The sequence below is a fragment of the Mesoplodon bidens genome (genome assembly GCF_964165515.1).
Source record: "Mesoplodon bidens genome assembly, chromosome: 6".
Lineage (NCBI taxonomy): Eukaryota > Metazoa > Chordata > Mammalia > Artiodactyla > Ziphiidae > Mesoplodon > Mesoplodon bidens.
Window position 1 is genome coordinate 4,004,504 of NC_138162.1, and position 18,853 is coordinate 4,023,356.

Below are 18,853 nucleotides of genomic sequence, written 5' to 3' on the forward strand. Positions count from 1 at the left end.
GGAAGCCCTCCAGTGATGTTTTGCATTTAAGATATTGTACTTTCCAGTTCTGGAAATTCCATCTGGTTCTTTTTTATAGTTTCCATTTCTCTGCTGAGATTCCCCATCTTTTCATTCATTTTAATTATCTTTTAAGGTTTAAACATTTTCATAATAGACATTTTATAGTTCTTATGTCCGAATTCTGATATCTGTGTGATCTCTTGATCTGATTCTATGGCCTGTTTTCTCTCCTTGCAGGGGTCGCATTTTCCTGGTGGTGTTTTTGTTTGTTTGCCTCTCAAGTAGTTTTTTATTATATGTTGGACATTATGGTTCTCACAGTCTTGAGAGTCTGGATTGTGTGATCCTGCTTTGAGAATATTGCATGAAAAAGAATGGAGTTCTAACAGGCAGTTAAATAACTGGAGGACCAACTTGACCCCACTGAGGCTTATTTTTAGTCTTTGTTACTATGGGATTAGGGTAGGATTCCCCTAGGGCTCGTGTATCCCTACACCTGAAGCGTGGCCTTCCTGGAGTCTCAGCTGCGTGTCTGGGGTGTTGAGCGAGATCTCTCACTCTGGCTGTCAGATGCCACTCAGTTCCCAGCTTCCCCGTAGCTTTGGTCTCCCAGGCCCTGTGGAGCCTCCCCTGCACACGTGCAGTTTTGCATTGACCAGTGACTCAAGTAAACCCTCATGCAGATTCCCGAACCCCTCCTGACCCCCTCCCCCCTCCATTATTCTGTCCAACATGGTCCAGCTGCCGCAGGGCCCCAAACTCCAATCCTTGTTTCCTGCTGCTGTGTTTGGGTCCCACTTCTCCTGAGCCATGGTTTGGAAAGTGCCCATAGGTCGAAATCCAGGACGAGTGAGGGTCTCACTTGGTGTGTATCCCTTCTCTCAAGGATCACAGCCCGTGCCTGTCTTGTCCAGTGCCTGAAAAGAGTTGCCTCTTATATTTTGCTAAGTTTTATGGCTTTTTATGACAGAAGGTGAATACGATACCTGCACCTCCCTCCTGTCCTGAACTGGAAGCTAAGCCTAGGTTTGATGTCACACGGACCTGGGTGTGAATCCCAGCTCCACCACTTACTGGCTCCGTGACCTCGGACAGTATACACAGCCTCTTCAGTTCTCAGTTTCCTTATCTAAAAAGCAACAGTTTGTTGTGAGGACTGGATAATACAAAGCATGCCTAGCATGGTGCTTGGTGTAGCTAAAGGTCTCAGTAGCTGACAGCCTTTATTAATCCTTACATTTCCCTTAGTGAGCGAAGCTGCCAGCCGCTCTGGATACGATCACTGCCGTCACACAGTGAATTAACATGTCATTACAGAAGAATACGTCTTTGGTGGTGGTCATTGTCTTAAACATTCACTTTATGCAGTTAATTTTAGGATTGGTTTTGGTTTCTTTAAGTCAGGAAGTAAAGGCCTTAGCTTTAAAGTTAAAAGTTAAAGTTAAAGAAAAGTAAGACTGTGCAATTACCAACTCATGAAAACATGGCTGGACCCTTCTGGCTTTGGCTGTTAAGGTTTTCATAGCCAAGGAGAGGGCAGCTGTGTTAATTCCTTCCACACTAGTTCACTGACACGCCCTGTGTGTTGGCCCCGGCTGGGGTCTAGAGACACAGTGGTGCTTGTGACAGGAAGGCACCTGTGTGTCCCTTTGTGGTAGAAACTGATGATGTCTGTGGAGCCGTCATCCCAAGGGGGACTATGGAAACAAGAAGCGTCCCCACCCTCCCCTGCATGATAACAGTGTGAACATGGACGTCACGCAGGTCCACGCGGTTCTCCGCCAGAATGTTCACTCTCAACACCCTCCGGTGCTGGGCCAGCAATCCTGGGTGTCGCCGAGGCCCTGCGGGGCCTTCTCTGGTGGTGACATTCCCTGTTATGTCTTCTCCACACCGTCCATTTTTAATATGTTCTTTGCCAAATGCATTCTTTTTCATTCCGCATCTTCCTCCTCGGCTTCTTTTTTATTTCTTTTTGATACTTACTTTCACTTGGACACACACCCACACTCAGAAAAACCCTTTTATATTTTTTTTCAGTGACCTTTTTTTTTTTCTCCCGCAGCAGGCAGCACTGGGGGGGTTCTTTTTTCTTCTTTTTTTCTCATTCTTCTATTTAAAATTTAACGGGCGTCTTTCTGTTCCTCTCTCCTCTAGTCTGCTGTGGGCAACTGCTCAAAGAGGCCATGGCAGACAAGTCCAAGTACGGCGAGATGATCCGGCCCTTTTTCGAAAAGGAGACCGCAGGTAGGCCACACTTGCCGTGACTGCCACGACCTTCCAGGCTCTGAAGAGAGATTCCCCTGTGTGAGGCTTGCTGGGCACGCGGGGGCCCAAACTGGGGAAAAGAACCAGGGAATGGAAATTGGGCTTTCCAGCAGGCAAAGGCTCTGGTTTTGTTCCCTGGTTGGTCCCCTTGGCTTCCAAGTGAGGGGGAGGGGTCTGTGGACATGATGCATTTCACTGGTGGTGTGGAATGTTCCTGGTTCTCAAGAATGCTTGCTCTCCATAACTGATAACGCTTAAAACTGGGAGCCGGGGGGAGTTCCCTGGTGGCGCAGTGGTTAAGAATCCGCCTGCCAATGCAGGAGACACGGGTTCGAGCCCTGGTCCGGGAAGATCCCGCATACCGCGGAGCAACTAAGCCCGTGCGCCACAACTACTGAGCCTGCGCGCCACAACTACTGAAGCCCGCGCGCCTAGAGCCCATGCTCCGCAACAAGAGAAGCCACCGCAATGAGAAGCCTGCTCACTGCAATGAAGAGTAGTCCCCGCTCGCCGCAACTAGAGAAAGCCCACATGCTGCAACGCAGACCCAACGCAGCCAAAAATAAATAAATAAATACAATAAATTTATAAAACAAGACAAAACCAAAAAAACCCTGGGAGCCAGGAGAGGCCATAGTGCAGCCCACCTCCTTCATTAGTTGGTGTACAGAAAAATACCGTCGGACAAGATTCCAATTTAATCATCAGTCAGAAGGTAGAAGGTTCAGACAGCTTTGCAGATAGGGAGGACTGACCAGCCATTGGTCCTCAGGGGAGGCTGGACCAGATCATCTTTCCAGACCCCTCTGTGACCTACGCTCTGAAAGCATCCCCCAGATCTGACCCCCAGGAAGGGCACCACTGAGACCACCCTCTCCAGCCTCCTGAGTCCACAAAGGAGCCACGGAGAAGGGACCGAGGTCCTGAGGACCCCGTCCCCGGGGCAGTGCGTTTCCCACACCCTCCTCTTCCACTCTGACGTAAAGGGCTGTAGCTCCTCTGTGCAATCAGTCCAGGCTCGTTATCAAGTCTGACACGGACAGGTACTTGCTGTGAAGAAAACCGACCCAGAGAGGAGGGGCCGTTGTGATGGGCAGTGCGTGGGTTGTGAGGACGCCCTCCCCTTCTCCTACCGTTTTCCGGATGGAGTCAGCTGACTAGGAGGCGTGGGACAGGCCGCTTGCTCCTGACCTCAGCCCGAAGAGCCCCCCAGGAAGGAGGTCCCGCCTGGCCTTCCCAAGGCCCTCCTTGAGGTGTTCTAGTCTCCAGGGTGAAGTTCAGGTGAGGCAGCATGGGATCCCTCAGGCACAGTGATCTGCGTGGTGAGACACGATGATCTCGGCGGGCGCGTCTGTTCATTCCTGCGTCACCGGGGTGGTGAATAGGATGATGTGTGAACAGGAGCCCTGGGCGCCAGTGAAAACCAGTGCCAGCTTTGGTGCTTCCCTGTCCGGTTCAGATCCCGCTGCCCTCCACCCCGGCCACGTGGCCCAGGCCTCCCAGTGGCGAGATGGAGACAGAAACCCCGGGTTGCAGGGTTGCCGTGAGGACGGGCTGGGGTGTGCGCGCCCAGGGGTGGGAGCAGCAAGCAGGCGCCCCCTCAAGCACACTTGCCCTCCAGCGAGGCCAGCTTCCCCTTTATTGGGGCAGGAGGGTGGGGAGGGGTGATGAGCACCCCAAAGAACATTTGTTGCATAAATGAGGGAATAGGATAACGAGTTAATAGGTTTATGTCATTGTAAACGTTGCTGTGCAGTATTCCATTGCACAGACTGGAGGGTAAGCTGTTTAATTCTCCACGAGAAAGCATTTTGTGCTTTCTCGTGGAGAAAGAGAGACGATGACCAAGCAGACGAGGCACTGTTGACAGTGGGTAAATCTCTGACAAGGGGACGCAGAAATTCCTTGGCTCTTCTTGCAACTTTCCTGTACTTTTGAATTTTTTTTCAACATAAAAAGTTACGGAAAGTAAATATTCAGGTGGTTTCCATATTTGCACTCCTTCAACAATCCTATGATGCATCCTCTTGTACTGGCACAGGTTTGCAGACACCCCTAATTATCGTAGGATAAATTGATGCCTGGGACCCATGAGCGGGTATGACTTGTGACACTGAAGTAAGGTATCCCCCTCCCAGCTGTGTACGGAACGCTCGAGTCCTCCACGGCTTTGCCATCTCTGGGTATTGCCAAGTTATTTGTTTTCTATCGTGGCTGAAACAAACTTAGTGGTTTAAAACAACACAGATTTGTTATCTTACAGTCCTGGAAGTCAGGAGTCCTAAAATCACGTGTTGGCAGGACTGCATTCCTCCCTGAGGAATCCCTTGGGGAGAATCTGTTTCCTTGCCTTTTCCAGCTTCTAGAGGCCCCTTTCTCCATCTTCAAAGTCAGTAGTACAGCATCTTCCAATCTCTCTCTCTCTCTGACCCCTGAAAATAAACCCAAGGAGCCTTTTCAGTGGTGGGCAAGAGGCAGAGTTGTTTAGGGTTTTTGTTTTGTTTTTTTCTTTTTTTTTGGTGTACACCTAGGGGACGGTGCAAAATTCCCAATTTCCTATAAAGTGAGCGAGACCCTGGTAGCTTCGATCTTCAACGCTTCGTGCTAAATTTTTCCCTCTGCGACCTTCTCTTTAATTAGACAATGTAGCTCTATACTTTTGCACTTCCTACAGAATTAAAGACACAACAACCACCAATATCATATCTTCCTAACAGAAGCAATAAATTCTGTCATTTCACTAAACCTGATCTCACCGGGATAACAAAGAATGCATTTACATTCATCACCACTAACAGGGGCTCATTAGTGGGCTGTGGAGACGCTGCCGAGAGAACCAAAGTGCTCGGCTGGCAGGACGAGCTTGGGAACCACCCGAGTCTGGCCGCCCGCATCACCACCAGCAGAAACAGGACCAAAATTTAAATGATTCTCCACTGAAGTCGGGTTTGAAAACGAGGTCAGACTGAACCCGGAAGCTCTGCGTGGCCACCTCGCATGACAGCGGCTGGCAGCTTCTGGAAGCCAGCATTGCTGGCATCTGGCATCGGGGTCTCAGGTGCAGGTGCAGATCTGGGGGTGGGAATCAACCACATCACACCTGAGTTCTGAACCCAGTAGGAGACAGACACAGGGTCTGCTGGGAGCATCGGATGGAGAACGTGGCAGGGATCCGAGGGCATGACCCCCGCCCCCCAAGTCCAGGCCTGGGGACAAGCCAGTTGGGATGCAGAGGTGACACCTTACAATAAACGGCCACACCCCGACGGTGAGGATGGGGAGAACAGCCCAGGCCCTCCCCAGGAAGAGCCCTGAGTAGGGGCTTAAATGGGAAGGGAATCCCTCTACACCAGGGGCGAGGGCCCGCCAGCTGGAGGGTGGGAGCTGGAGGGACAAGGCCCGTCGGATGAGTGATTCTCCTTTCCGGACAAGAGTGAGGCGGGGTGGAGGCAATACATCCTCCCAGCACTGCCCTGGATCAGAAGGTTCTTCCCGAATCCTCATGAGCAGCGAGGCATGGCCCTGAACGCTTTCAGCCCGTTGACAGAATTTTCTGGGAGAAGGAGACACGGCTGCCTCTCCGCCTTGTGGGACCATCAAGGCAACGCAGATTTCCCTTCTCAGAACCCTGGGCGTGTTTCGGACATCTCTGCTGGGTGTCAGCAGCATTCCTGGGAAGCCCCTGCCAGTGGTTTGCGCGTGAAATCCAGAAGGTTCCAGAAATCCTATAAGGTTCAGGGAGCTCATCTAAAGGGGCAGAGATTCTTCTAAGGACATAGCGGCCTCATCCCCGGGGGCAGAGCCCCAGCACCTCAGAGTTGGCGGATGTCACTGCCCTGCAGCCAACCTAGTGTAGAAACCGCCCCCTCATCACCCCCTCTGAAGGCAGGCAGTGCCCTTCCGGGGGCTGGACCTCCTCCACTGGGGACTCTGCCCCGTGCTCCTGGCCGCTGGCTGACTCGGCCTCACTCGCTGCCCGTCTCTCTCTGGGATCCCTGCCCTCTCTCCACGTGCCTCGGAGCTGCAAGCCCCAGCGACGGGCAGCATGGTTATCACAGTGCATCCCGGCCACCCTTACAGTCCCTGCCGCCACCAGCGGCTCAGAGAAGAGATCCAGATGCCATCTTCCCCCCAGGGAGCCACTTCCTCTTATTTCCCCGCTGCGGGGCCTCATGATGTGATGTCCCAGCCGTGACCTCTGCAGGCTCCGTTACGTTCTTTTTTGTCCTCACAGGTGCTGCCAACACCTCCTCCTTTCAAATCAGCAGCAAAATTAATAACTGTTGCTTTCCCATCTTTCCACATTTACTGGGCAAAGGACTCCAGGGCCCCATCTTAGCTCATCCTAAATCTCTTGATCCTGGGCTTTTGGCGGCCACTCTGGATGCTGTGGGGAGATGCCTATTCCGAGCTCCGGATTTTGAGATACATAGGTCTGACCTCCTAAACTCGTTCCGACTTGAGCTGCGCTGAGCAAATTTATTCCCTGGGCTCTGTGCGGTGCTCCCAGCGTGGCCACCTCCCCGGCAGCCACGGAGCGGGGTCCGCCGACGACCCACAGCGCCAGGCCGCACGTCATGCAGGCTTGACGGCCCGGGAGCTCCCGTCGCTTTTACGTGGGTGCAGAACACGTACAAACTCTTCTGGGCCTTTGGAAAAATAACTTCTCAGCTGCTCGTATGCCATGTAAAGTCCCACGGTCCGTGCTGGTGAGCGCTATGGCCAGTGGGCACTAGGGCCATGCGTGCAGTTCTTGTTTTCTCCCCTAAATCAGGCAAAGGAGCAGCTAGAGCTCAATTCTGTGCTTCAGTCACCGGTGAGTCACAGTGGCCACCACCTCCAAATGATGTGCCCTGAGCCTTCTCTGGGCTTCATTCCTACCAAAGGGCCTTCTGGAAGGTGAGATTCCTTAACCCTCAGGCTGCGGAGCTTCCCGAGGAAGGCAGCCCCCTGTCTTTGCCCATTGGAATGTCTCATTTCCCAAGTTTCACTTAGTACAAAAACCAACCCTTCTCATGGGCCTCAACTCACCCCATCAGAAAGAAGTCTGCATTGCTTTATTTTTAGTCCTTCTCCTGGGAATTTCGGCCATAACTTAACGGTCCCATGGCTGTTGGCAGTAGGTATAACCTCATTCCAGATTGCTGGGTCTAATTAGTGGTACACCACCGTCTCTTTGCTTCAGAAGGGTTGCCTTCTACCCGGCTCTGGCCATTGTTTTCATTCTCGAATGTTGCTTGCGCTTTCTCTGGAGCCCGGTGACCCAGGGGAGATATTAAAACAGCCAAAGGCATATTTTGTCCTTGTTCGTTTAAGTCTTTGCTCTAAGTGTGTGAGAGGCTTGTCTAGATCCGTCCCCACTGTGCTCCGAACGTGCTGGGATTGTCAGGTTGGGGGACCACTGGCGAGGGCATGTCCCCGGGGTGGGGTTTTCAGGTTAGACCCTAGCTTTTCCCATCTCCTGTCTCTCTAGGAGCGGAAGGGAGAATGTGCACCCCAGCACCTGCCAACCTGGCTCACTGGCCAAGTTACAGGGAGCTCCTAAGTCATTTCACCTCTGTAACCAGCCCCTGCCAGCACTCCAACAGCTAGAGTGATTCAATTAAAAAAGGCCCAAATTCCTTGGTGCACACGCCACACATATACTGACTTTCAGCTGAGAAAACAGCTATTTAATTGGCGTAATAACTTTCCCCTGAAAGCGCAAGTCCTGGTGTGTAGAAAAGGTAATGCGGAAGACAGATCATTACCAAGCGTTACCTGTGCCCCCTCCCGTATACCCCATGTCTCTGAAATATTTCTATCTGGAGAAGGTCCCTCATGGCCTAATAGAACCTGAGAAGAGGTGGGAGATTTGAGGGAGATTCCAGACTCTAATTTGCACCCTTTCTGGTAATGAGACCTCACCACAGCCAAGGCAGCCATCGGAGCACAAACAAGCCAAACCAGCCCCAAATTGGCATGATTATGAGCGTTTTCGAGAGCCTTCCACGAGTCCATATCCCAAGAGGCATGGATCAGAGCTCAGCTGAAGTGCTGCCTTTTTTTTTTAAGGGGGAATTAATATTCTCATCACTAAATGCACGCCAAAGATTCGACAATACACCAGCTTTTCTCCTTTGTTAAAACCTTGCAAAGAGTTGCTGAGTTGAAAGACAAAGTAAATCTTCCCATCCGAGGAGGTAAGCGGAATGCTATTTCTTGTTTTTTAACAGTGCGGCCTTGGTGAGCTGCAAGCTGTCTTACTGCAGAGGGGAGACCCCGAGGGACCCCAGCCCGTTTCCAGCAAGTCTTTGCATGTGGTGTGTTTGTACCAGCTGAAGACAGCGCATGACTCTCTAAATAATTTACCAGTTGATTAATAGACTCACAGGGGTATAATTAGAAGAGGGAGAGACAGTGGGTACAGTAACCGGTACAGTGCTTGGGGGAACAGGAGCCTTTATTTTTTTAAAGAAACTTTCTAGGGTGCTGGGCGTTTGAAGATAACTTGGGAAGAGCTCAGTGCCTCTTCTCTTTTGAAGTGGAAATAGGACAGTTTGAATCCATCGAGTTTAATTTTTCACAAGCTTTAGGGGCCCCGCAGTGCAACTCCCTTTTTATTATTGAAAAAACTCTACATTTTTCTTTCATTTTTCCGCACACACGCGTGCGCACGCGCATGCACTCCAAGCAGTGAGTAATAAACACATTAATTTACTCTTTTATCCAGCGTGTATTTTACGCACTGCACCTCCCCCGGATGTGTCCCCACACGTCCCCTTGGTGCCCCCATCCAGAGCCCCACTGTCGGGCTGCCTATCGGTTGATGAATGGACACCCCTGTAATTTATGCATTTTGAAGGCACCCTCACCTCGCGGTCTGACAATGCTTTTGAAGTAGCTCCTTTTTTCCAGTCAAACTTTTGACTTTTCCGCTGGGACTACTACAAAGGTTTCCTTCTGGAAACTAGGTAGGAGTCTTCCTGCTGAGACGGCCCAGCAGAAGCAGTGGGTCTCAAAGTCGGGGTGCGTTGTGAGGGCCAGAGGCCTGTAATGAGGACAGCTGTAGAAAGCTTTATCAACAGGTTTGCGCCCCTAGAGGGTCCAGCTCTCAGTCTGTAAAACCTAGACTTTGATTGCAAAAGCATCATTATTAAAACGATGCTTTGCTGGGGCATCAGCCAAAGGTCTGTGGCCAAAAGGTTGCAAAGCTATCTGTTCAGTGGCCAGAGCAGTGGGGAAACTGAGGCAGCGAGGGGCTGTCAGTCACTCGTGCATCTGGTCAATGAAGCGTCTCTCTCCCCGCAAGAGTGGGGCCTGTCTACTGTTGCCGTGTCGCCAAAGAGGGGCAGCTCAGCTGTTCTTCTTGGGCTGAATGTTCATCAGGGGCTTGCTGTGTGTCAGGCGTGCAGATCACGAAACAGAAGGGGAGCCCAGAGGTGCAGGGTGTCCTTCTCCGACCAAAGCTTCTGGAAGCATTTCCCCTCCACGGGCAGCCCTGGTGGTTTCCAACCCACTCAGCTGTGAAATCGTCTTCGACAGGCCAGGCCCCAAGGCCCAGCCTTCTCCTCCAGCTAGGAGGTCTCCCTGCGCAGCCGTCTGGCCGGCCCCTCACGACCCCCTCCAGGCAGGTGTAGCTTGAAGCCCCTTCCCCTCTCAGAACGCCCCGGAGGGAGAGCTGACACCGGCTTTCTCCTCGGGCTGGGAGTGAGGCCTGAGGTGTGGAGGGGAGGCTGCCCTCGGTGACCTTCTGCGGCCCCTACACCTCGGACGGTCGCCACGTCCCTGGAGACCTGCCGGGGTTTGTCAGCTAGAAGGCAGCGCTGCAGCTTCCCCATGGGGAATGTGGCACAGCTGTAATCGCTGGGGAGGGGAGTGCGGGGCCCATGCCCTCCAGCTTTGCCCTGAGCGAGAAGGGGGCTCGGGGTAGAGCGAGGGGGGGGGTGCGATGGGGCAGAGAGACGCAGGAGGCAGAGGTGAGGGAGAGAGAGTACAGAGCGCAAAGGAAGTGCCCGTGCCCTCCCCTCCCACCCGTCCTCCCCGGGGCCTGCTCTGGGACCCAGGGGAGGGGGCGGGGAGAGACACCTCCCTCTTCCTCACCTCTCACCTGGCCTCCATTTACCCCAGCTGTGACCTTGGCTGCTAGAACTCTGATCTCACCACCCTCTCTCCACTCGGTCGGTCACGGTTAGGTTACCGGGGGGTAAGAAGGACCTCATCTGGAACCCCTCCCAGCACCTCCCGCCGCGGGCTTCTGCTTCTGCTCTGTCTGCCCCCCAGTCCCCATGGCCAGCGTGGCTCATACCAGGAGCTCAGCTAGTGTTCGTGGGTGAACGAGCGATTTCACAGCTGAGCGCCCAGCACGTGCCCTGGGACAGTGTGGGGCGGCAAGAGCAGGTAGGCACGCCCTGTGGCGTCAGGGGCCCAGAAGCTCCCCTCTGCTGCCTGCATTCCTGTGTAGGTGAGACCCCGTTTGTCTCGAAGGAACAAAGGGAGAACAGGCCATAGAATGCAGGAGGCAGCCTGACGGGTTTCTAGACAGGTGGCCAGCAACGGTCACTCCTTGACAGTCAAGGGGGCGGCTGCAGGTTTGGGCTGTGCGATCACCCCTTGATTCCAGTTCAGTTTCTGCCACTGCCCAGCTGCGTGACCTTGGGCAAGTCACCCGACCACTCAGAACTACGGTTTCCTCATCTACAAGGGTGAGCTTTTCACAGTATCAAAGTCATGGCTTGTCAGGTACCTAAATGAAAATGTGTCTGTAAAATGTTTAACACTGTGCATGGCACATGATAGGCTGCTTATTGGATACTTACCAGTATTATTATTAATAGTTATAGTATTTTCATTGGCGTAATTGTAGGAGAAGTCACGGTAGTAGTAGCAGGATTGTTGGGTAGACGGATGTTTCATATGCGGATTTTTTTTGGTATCATATTCTCTTCCTGTGACTAATGTCAGCTTTGGGTGCCTGGTCCCTATGGTCACCAGGAACTGGCAGAAGCCCAGTCTGCTCCACGTCTGGGGCTCAGTTATCTATTGCAGCCACCCTGCAGTGTGACACCATAAAAGGACATCTGTTTCATTATGCTCCTGATTTCGTGCACTGGCATTTCAGGCAGGGTGTGGCAGGGACGGCTCCACCCCACACGGCCTTGGGCCTTACTTGGCATGGCTTGAACAGCTAGAGGCAACTGGGCCGGCTCCTCTGGGGCCTTACATGTTGTTCTCGGTTCTGGTGTCAACCTGGTTCCTTGGTTCTTCCCACTATTGCATCTGCTGGGGCAGGATTCTTCATCCTCATGCCTGGGGCCTGGAGTGAGATGCGTGGACCGTCTGGGGCTGGTCAGACCTCTCTCTGTGCAGCCTCTCCACATGGCTAGCTTGGGCTTCCTCCCAGCCTGGCGGCCTCGGGTTGGTCAGCGCCCCTTATGTGGTCCTAGCTTCCCCCAGAACAAGCATCCCAAGGAGGCCCAGGGTGGCAGTGGTGGATGGGGTGGAGGATGGGGTAAGCTATGTCTTCTGCTGAGCCAGCCTCAGAAGTCCCAGAATGAACTTCCATCAAGCTAGTCAATAAGACTAGCCCAGATTCAAGGCGGGGGTGGGGGGGCTAGAGTCCCCTCTCAGCGGTAGGAGTGGCCACCTCTAATCTGCCACCCTAGGGAAAGCTTGCATTGAACGTTCTGGTTTGGTTCAGGATTGGCTGCATCCCGTGACTCGGTGAGGCTGAACCCAGATGGCCTCATGGGTCCTCGGAGCTGGGGGTGGCCTGACTTCACACGTGCCACGTAGGGGCTTTCAGGGAGCTCAGAGAACTGAGAGTCCAGTTCTCTTTTAAAGAGGAAGAAACCCCAGCTGGGAGGTAAAGTCACTCACCCAAGGGCACGCTGTGAACGAAATGCAGAATGGAGGGCAGAATTCATGCTGTTTCTTCCCTTGAAAGGCAGGCAGAGAACAGAGGTGGAGCAGGTGGCCCCAGAGCCTGATGGCCTGGGTTTAATTCTGGGCTCCACGACCTATTAGTGTGTGGCCTTGGGCAAGTTACTTCCTCTCTCCGTGCCTCAGTTTCCTAATCCGCAAAATGGGGTTGTTTTGAAGATTACATGAATCAATACTTGTATTAGAGAAAATACATGCTCAGAACAGAGCTGAGCTCACAGTAAGCACTATGGCACACATGCTTGTTAAGTAAATAGGCCATCACGTCTTTTTGACACCAGAATACAGGGCTTATGGTTGTTTCCTGGTTTCCCAGTAGTTGCTGATTTTCTCCTCACAGATCACGTGGGCAACGGCATTCTCGCTGCCCTTGAGATGTGGGCGGAAGTAACTGGTTCTGAGCCCCGACTTCATTAAAATGGAAGGAAAACCGTGCCCCTTAAACTCTTTGATCCGCAGTGTACTGTTAATGTTAATACTCTGCACTTTACAACAGTCTGGTCCACATCTGGACTGCTGGCCTCTTCTCATTTTCCACTGAAAGATGTAAAACTGCGTTTTAAGATTAACTAATTACCAAATCGTTATACACAGTGTGTCTAAGTGAGCATTTTTATTAAAAGTCTTATTAATTTACTAAGGGAAGCCCCATTTATTTACAGAAGAATGGTTTTGTTTTTGAATTTTATTTTATTTTTTATACAGCAGGTTCTTATTAGTTCTCTATTTTATACATATTAGTGTATATATGTCAATTCCAATCTCCCAGTTCATCCCACCACCACCACCCCACCCCAGAAGAATGTTTTTAAATGTTTTTTTTTTTTTCTCATCTAAAACCTCATTAGCAAGAGAAGCCCAAGGGCCCACTACTGGAGAGCCACCTCTCAGCTGTGAATGGGCCAACAGTCTTGGCACCTCAATCTTATCTTTGCTTTTGGCCCCAGTAGACGTGGCAGAGAGGGGAGTGATAGAAAGTGGGTAGCTGCTCACTGCGGGATGACCAGCCTCCTGGTTCGTAAGAGTCCCAGGCCTAATGTACTCTTCTAGACTTGAAAAGAAAGCCAATATTAAAAAATTGTCGGCAACTATAAGAAGAAAACTTCCTGTTGAAACCCATTTGCTAATTGTGGCGGGAAATAAAACTTTTATTTTATTTATTTATTTTTAAAAAATATCTGTTTATTTATTTGGCTGCACCAGGCCTTAGTTGCAGCACTTGGGATCTAGCTCCCTGACCAGGGATCAAACCTAGGCCCCTTGCATTGGGAGTGTGGAGTCTTAACCACTGGACCACCAGGGAAGTCCCAAAAACTTTTAAATTATTTTTTAAAAATTGTTATTTCCTCGCACCATTGTCTGCCAAGAAGATTTAAATGTTGTTGTTAAGTAATAGAGATGTTAGGATACAGACTTTTGGAAACTAAAGAAGTCTTAAAAGACATCCGTTCCATCTTGTGCCTGGGAAGCACTGGCTGGCCAAGGCAGGCACTTGGCCGGGGGAAGTGACTTGAGTTTACGAAGGAGGCAAGCTCTCCCAGGGGCTTGCTCCCCCACCCCCGAAGAATTGTGGAGTACAACCAATTCGAACAAGCTGGTTTCTCCTTGTCATCTGCTGTATGGGTTTTAGAAATGTTCTGTTTATCGTTTTAAGCGCTCACTTGGGGCGCAGGATCCATGGTTAACCAGCAGGTGGCAGTAAATAATAAACAAAGAGCGTCGCTAATGGAAAGCCTGGCCCGAGGTCCTGGCACTGTGGCGCTGCAGGTCCTTGTAAGACACTCCTGATTCCTGGTTACAGCAGAGAGGGGGGCTTGCAGGCCTCAGCTGCCAGGAATCAGTGTCATCCGAAGGGTAACGGTCTCCCAGAAATGGTGGAGTTTAGCTTTCACTGAATTACAGTGATAGTAAGTCGGGGCGTCGGGGCCTGGAAGAGCCCAACCCATATCCTGGGTCAAGCCCCCAGCCATGTGGGGAAGAGACAGATGTGGGGGGGGGAATGGGAGCCCCATTTCTTTGGAGCATCAGTATGCATGAGATGGAAATGAAAAACAGAAACGAGAGCAACCCCTCTTTCTCCTCCACAGCTGGGTTCCTTTCCAAGACTCTCCCACTGGGCCTGATCAGGAGGGGGCGGGGGCCGGGGCTGCGCTGGGATGTTGTGGGGGGGGAGAAGAAAGTGCTGAGTCTCCCACGACCCCCGGCAGATGCCAAGTGTCCCCTTTACTTGCTTTCAAATGGGGCCTTGAAGAGGGAAAGACGTTGCAGGGGCAGTTACAGGCTGCGTGTGTGTGCATGTGTGTATGTGTGTGTGCGTGTATGTGTGTGTGCATGTGCATGTGTGTGCGTGCGTGTGCGTGTGTGTCCACATGTGTGTGTGCGTGTGTAGGGGAGGGGGTAAGCGCGTGCACTGTATTGTGTGTAGAAGGGTGTGGGGTGTAGAGCGTGTGTGTTGCACATGGGGGGATAGCGTGTGTAGGGTGCAGGTAGGCATGTAGCAGGTGTGTAACGTGCGTGTCCTGTAGGGGTGTTATAGGTGAGTGCCTGGGTGTGTGTAGTGTGTCAGTGGGTTTCTGAGTGTGTAGGGTGTGTGGTGAGGTCCTCAGCTTTTTCTCATCTGCCCCGGGGGTGGTGGGAAGGTTAAATGGCTTGTCCTGGGTGCGTCAATCAACCTTGGGGCTTTTTACCTCGAAGCACCGGCTGAGGGAGCTCTTTCCTTTTCTCCACTTTCCGTCCTAGCCGTTCAGGGCCAGCGCCAGCAACCTCGGTGCCCCTCGGGCCCCTCCCCCAGCAGCCGAGCCCCGGGTCAGGGATGCAGAGGCTTGGACCACAGGCGGCAGGACAGGGTCGGGGGAAGGGCTCCGAGAGAGTCCCTTCTGCCCTGGGCTCGGGTTTCCACTGGACAAATCATGAGCTGGCTCAGTTATTCTCTCGGGGCCCTCCCTAACGAATGCCACTGGCATTCTGAGCTGGACTTGACTGAGGATGTCAGACCTGCAGCCTGGGAAGAAGAGTCCTGTCCAGTCGCCTCATGGTGGCCTGACTCAGGGGGGTACTTTCTTCTGTCTGAGCCGTAGGATTGATATGCAGGCGGGGGCTTGACCTTCATCCCAGGCCTTTGAACAGGAACGCCTCCCCTTCAAGACCAAGGGTGGGCCGGGTGGCCTGGGTGGGGTTGGTGGGGGACCTGGGAACCTCTCGCCTGTGACCGAGGCTCCCCGTCCACCCCTCGAGCACAGCCGGCCGGCAGGGAATACGTGGATTGAGATTTTAATAACCTCAAGGTCAGCGTGAGGACTGCCATCTTTTATGGAAGATTTTCAGAAAAAAAAAACCCAAAACACCTGAAACCATGTGATGTGGCCTTTATGAAATAATGGGATATTCATATCTTGCACTTTGCTAAATTTAGGGTTGACAGGACATTCCGGAGAGGTAGCCCTTGGCAGTAGCTTATACTCAGGGTAAGATGTTAACTGTCAAGCCCAGAAATCAAGCCTGAGGCACCTGACTCAGTGGAGAAAGACTTGAGACGGCACTGAAGATCTCTCCGAGAGGAGGATGAAGGGCGATGGACAGCATTATCAAGGGGACTTTCAACTTCCAGTGAACACAGCGGCCGAGATCTGCTCTGAAAAGGCTGCATTTTTGCTGAACTGGCTGGTCAGACCATGTGGGGTTGGAAAAGTGAGTGGATGGCCTACAGGGGGAAAAAAGGCGGCAGCCAAACAAAGGCACCGAGCGGAAAACCTGATACAGGAGTTGCAGGGGTAGGGCCGGGAAATGCAGTTAAGGCAGGGTCTTCCCGCCTCACCCTTCACCCCTGGGCCTGCACGCCGTGTCTGTGTCCGGGAGGGCCCCAGAGGCAGTATCCAGAGGGGTCTGTCATTTGTTTTTGCCGCCAGCAGTGTCTCCCAGCCTCCAATGGGGGAGCACAGCCCGTCCCTGCGAGGGGACCCCTGGTGTTGCCCAGAGCCGTCTGTGCTGGAGGGGGAGGGGACCAGCGAACCTCCATGGCCCGGCAGCCTCTGTCTCCCAGGCCCCAGGAGCCCCAGTTACCAACGTTCAACCTTGATTGAGACACAGAGAGGGTAACGGCCTGGTGTGTGGGTCTGAGCAGCTTCCCGAGGATTGCCCAGGAAGGCAGATCCGTGCCGATGCCAGGCTCCTGGGCAGTGCTTCCAGGGTCCAGAGCGGACTGACAGCAGGGCTAGGGCTCCATCCAGCCCTCAGGTCCCCCCAAAGTGGAGCCGCTTCTGGGGAGCAAGGACAGACCTCCAGGGAGATTTCATCCTTTGTCCTTTTGCAGTGGTCTCTCACAGTGGTCATTTCAACCTCCTTTAGGCCTTTAAATTGTTTCCTTTAAACAAAAAACCCACTTTGTTAATGGAGGCCTTTAAATGTATGTAAAAAGCAGAGAGAATAGAATAAGGAACCTGAAGGGACCCATAACCAGTATAAGGAACCCACGTGAGCTCATGGTCACCCTCGGTGCATCTGGAATCCGCCAGGAAGACCCCCCCCCCTCCATCAGGAGTATTTTGAAACAAATCCCAGACGTCAACACGTCTTCTCTTGACTGCATATTTAATTCATGGGTGGGCTGTGGCGTGGATGAAGGGAACCCTGGGGGAAGGGCCGTTTCCCATTGCCACAGGACTTGACTCAGAGCTCGGGAGAACAGTCCAGGTCTGGGGGAATTGGTACTATGCATTCATTCATTCATTCATTCATTCATTCAAAGTGTGTTTATTACGTGCCTGCCATGTGCGGGACACAATGCCAAATGCGCGGGTGTAGCAACGAGCCACCTTGACAGGGGTCCCTGCTTTCTCCAGCGGGGGGTGAGGGTGGGAATGTAGGCATTAAACAAATACTGCACCAATAATGATTGATTCACAATTGTGGTACGGCCCTCTGAGGAGAAGTGCTAATTTGAGAGCCTGAAGAGAGGGGCTTGTTTTGGTTTTGGCTCGAAGCTGGAGTCCGTATGATTATCCATCTTCCCCAGTCCTCCGGAAATGTGACCTTGCTCTCCTCCGAAGTGCTCAGCACTGCCACGCCTCCCATGTCCTTAGGCCTTTCCAGCCAGGATGTGTCGACTTGTGTTTCTTGTTTTTTTTTTGCGGTACGCAGGCCTCTCACTGTTGTGGCCTCTCCCGTTGCGGAGCACAGGCTCCAGACGCGCAGGCTCAGCGGCCATGGCTCACGGGCCCAGCTGCTCCACGGCATGTGGGATCTTCCCGGACCGGGGCACGAACCCGTGTCCCCTGCATCGGCAGGCGGACTCTCAACCACTGCGTCACCAGGGAAGCCCTGACTTGTGTTATTGTCTCTCTCAACTCCAGGACCCTGAGCCCCCGAGGGACCGTCTGTCACTCGTGGGGCATCAGTGGGGCCCTTCTCTCTCCCCCGTACATGTGTGGTGTGTGTATATGTGCATGTGTGTATATGTACGTCAATATACATTTAAATTAGACCGTATTATAGAAACCATTTACTTGCTTTTTTCCCATTTGATATTCTGTCTGAGGCCTCTTTCCGAGTCAACATAAATATAAATGATTTTTTAAAGTTTACCTAATATCACATTGCATAGATGTGCATCCTTTATTTAAGCTGTCCTCTACTGACGGACATTTAAAATCGTTTCCGATTGTCACTATGATAAACAGCACTGAAACGGACATCTTTATGTGCACATCTTTGGTCGTATGGGCTGTTGTATCTTAGGTGTAAATTCTTAGGAACGTGATTGCTGGGCCAAAAGGCATGTACATTTTAACTTTTGATGCCAGTTGGGAAGTTCCCTCTAGAAATCTTTGCCAACTTAATAGGGAAAAAAAAACCCACCCCAAACCAGAAAGTCTCTTTGTGTTTCTATCTGGTCAGATTTCTTGACCTTGAGTCAGATTTCTTCCAGGCTGAGAAACTGGCTTGGGTGCGTCACTTAAGGCACAGTCTTTTTGGGACTTGGTTTCTCAACTTTGAAATGAGGGGGGTGGTCAAAGGGATGACCTACCAGGTCTTTCCCTCTCTGAATCGCCAAGGCTCCGAGCTGCACAAGCAGCCCGCTGTTGCCCCTAGAAGCTCAGTGGCTCAGACATCCCTCCTGGAGTGCAGCTTGGTTTCCAAACAGCACTGACTATTGAAAAAAACAAATTATTGGCCCAATGCCATTCTCACCACCAAACAACTGAGGCCTTAATGGGCCTGGGGTATCACTGGTCAGCAAACTAGTTACCCAGTGACCCCCTCTCCCAAGGGCAAGCCCGTTTCTCCTAAAGCCAGATTCAAGCTCAGATGTTGGACTTCATGTTTGTAATTTAAGGGTCCCATTTTCTTGCCAGTGGCTTCATCGTAGCCATCTGATGGGAATCTGGGTAAACTTTTAGGAGGAATTAAAACTATACGCACACAGGGACTTCCTGGTGGCGCAGTGGTTAAGATTCTGCCTGCTAATGCAGGGAACACGGGTTCGAGCCCTCGTCCAGGAAGATCCCACATGCCACAAAGCACCTAAGCCGGTGCGCCACAACTACTGAGCCTGCGTGCGGCAACTACTGAAGCCCACGCACCTAGAGCCCGTGCTCTGCAACAAGAGAAGCCACCGCAATGAGAAGCCCATGCACCACAACGAAGAGTAGCCCCCGCTCGCCGC

General features: G+C 52.2%; 1 protein-coding gene across 4 annotated transcripts in view; it reads left to right on the forward strand.

The window, feature by feature from the left end:
* Positions 1-18,853, forward strand: part of AK8 (adenylate kinase 8) — a 130,785-nt gene that overhangs the window by 56,747 nt on the left and 55,185 nt on the right. For all 4 annotated transcript variants that reach the window (XM_081236348.1, XM_081236350.1, XM_081236349.1 and 1 more), the window contains one exon: positions 2,161-2,250. In XM_081236348.1, coding sequence (XP_081092474.1) covers positions 2,161-2,250 — 90 coding nt within the window. The remainder of the gene's footprint in view (positions 1-2,160; positions 2,251-18,853) is intronic.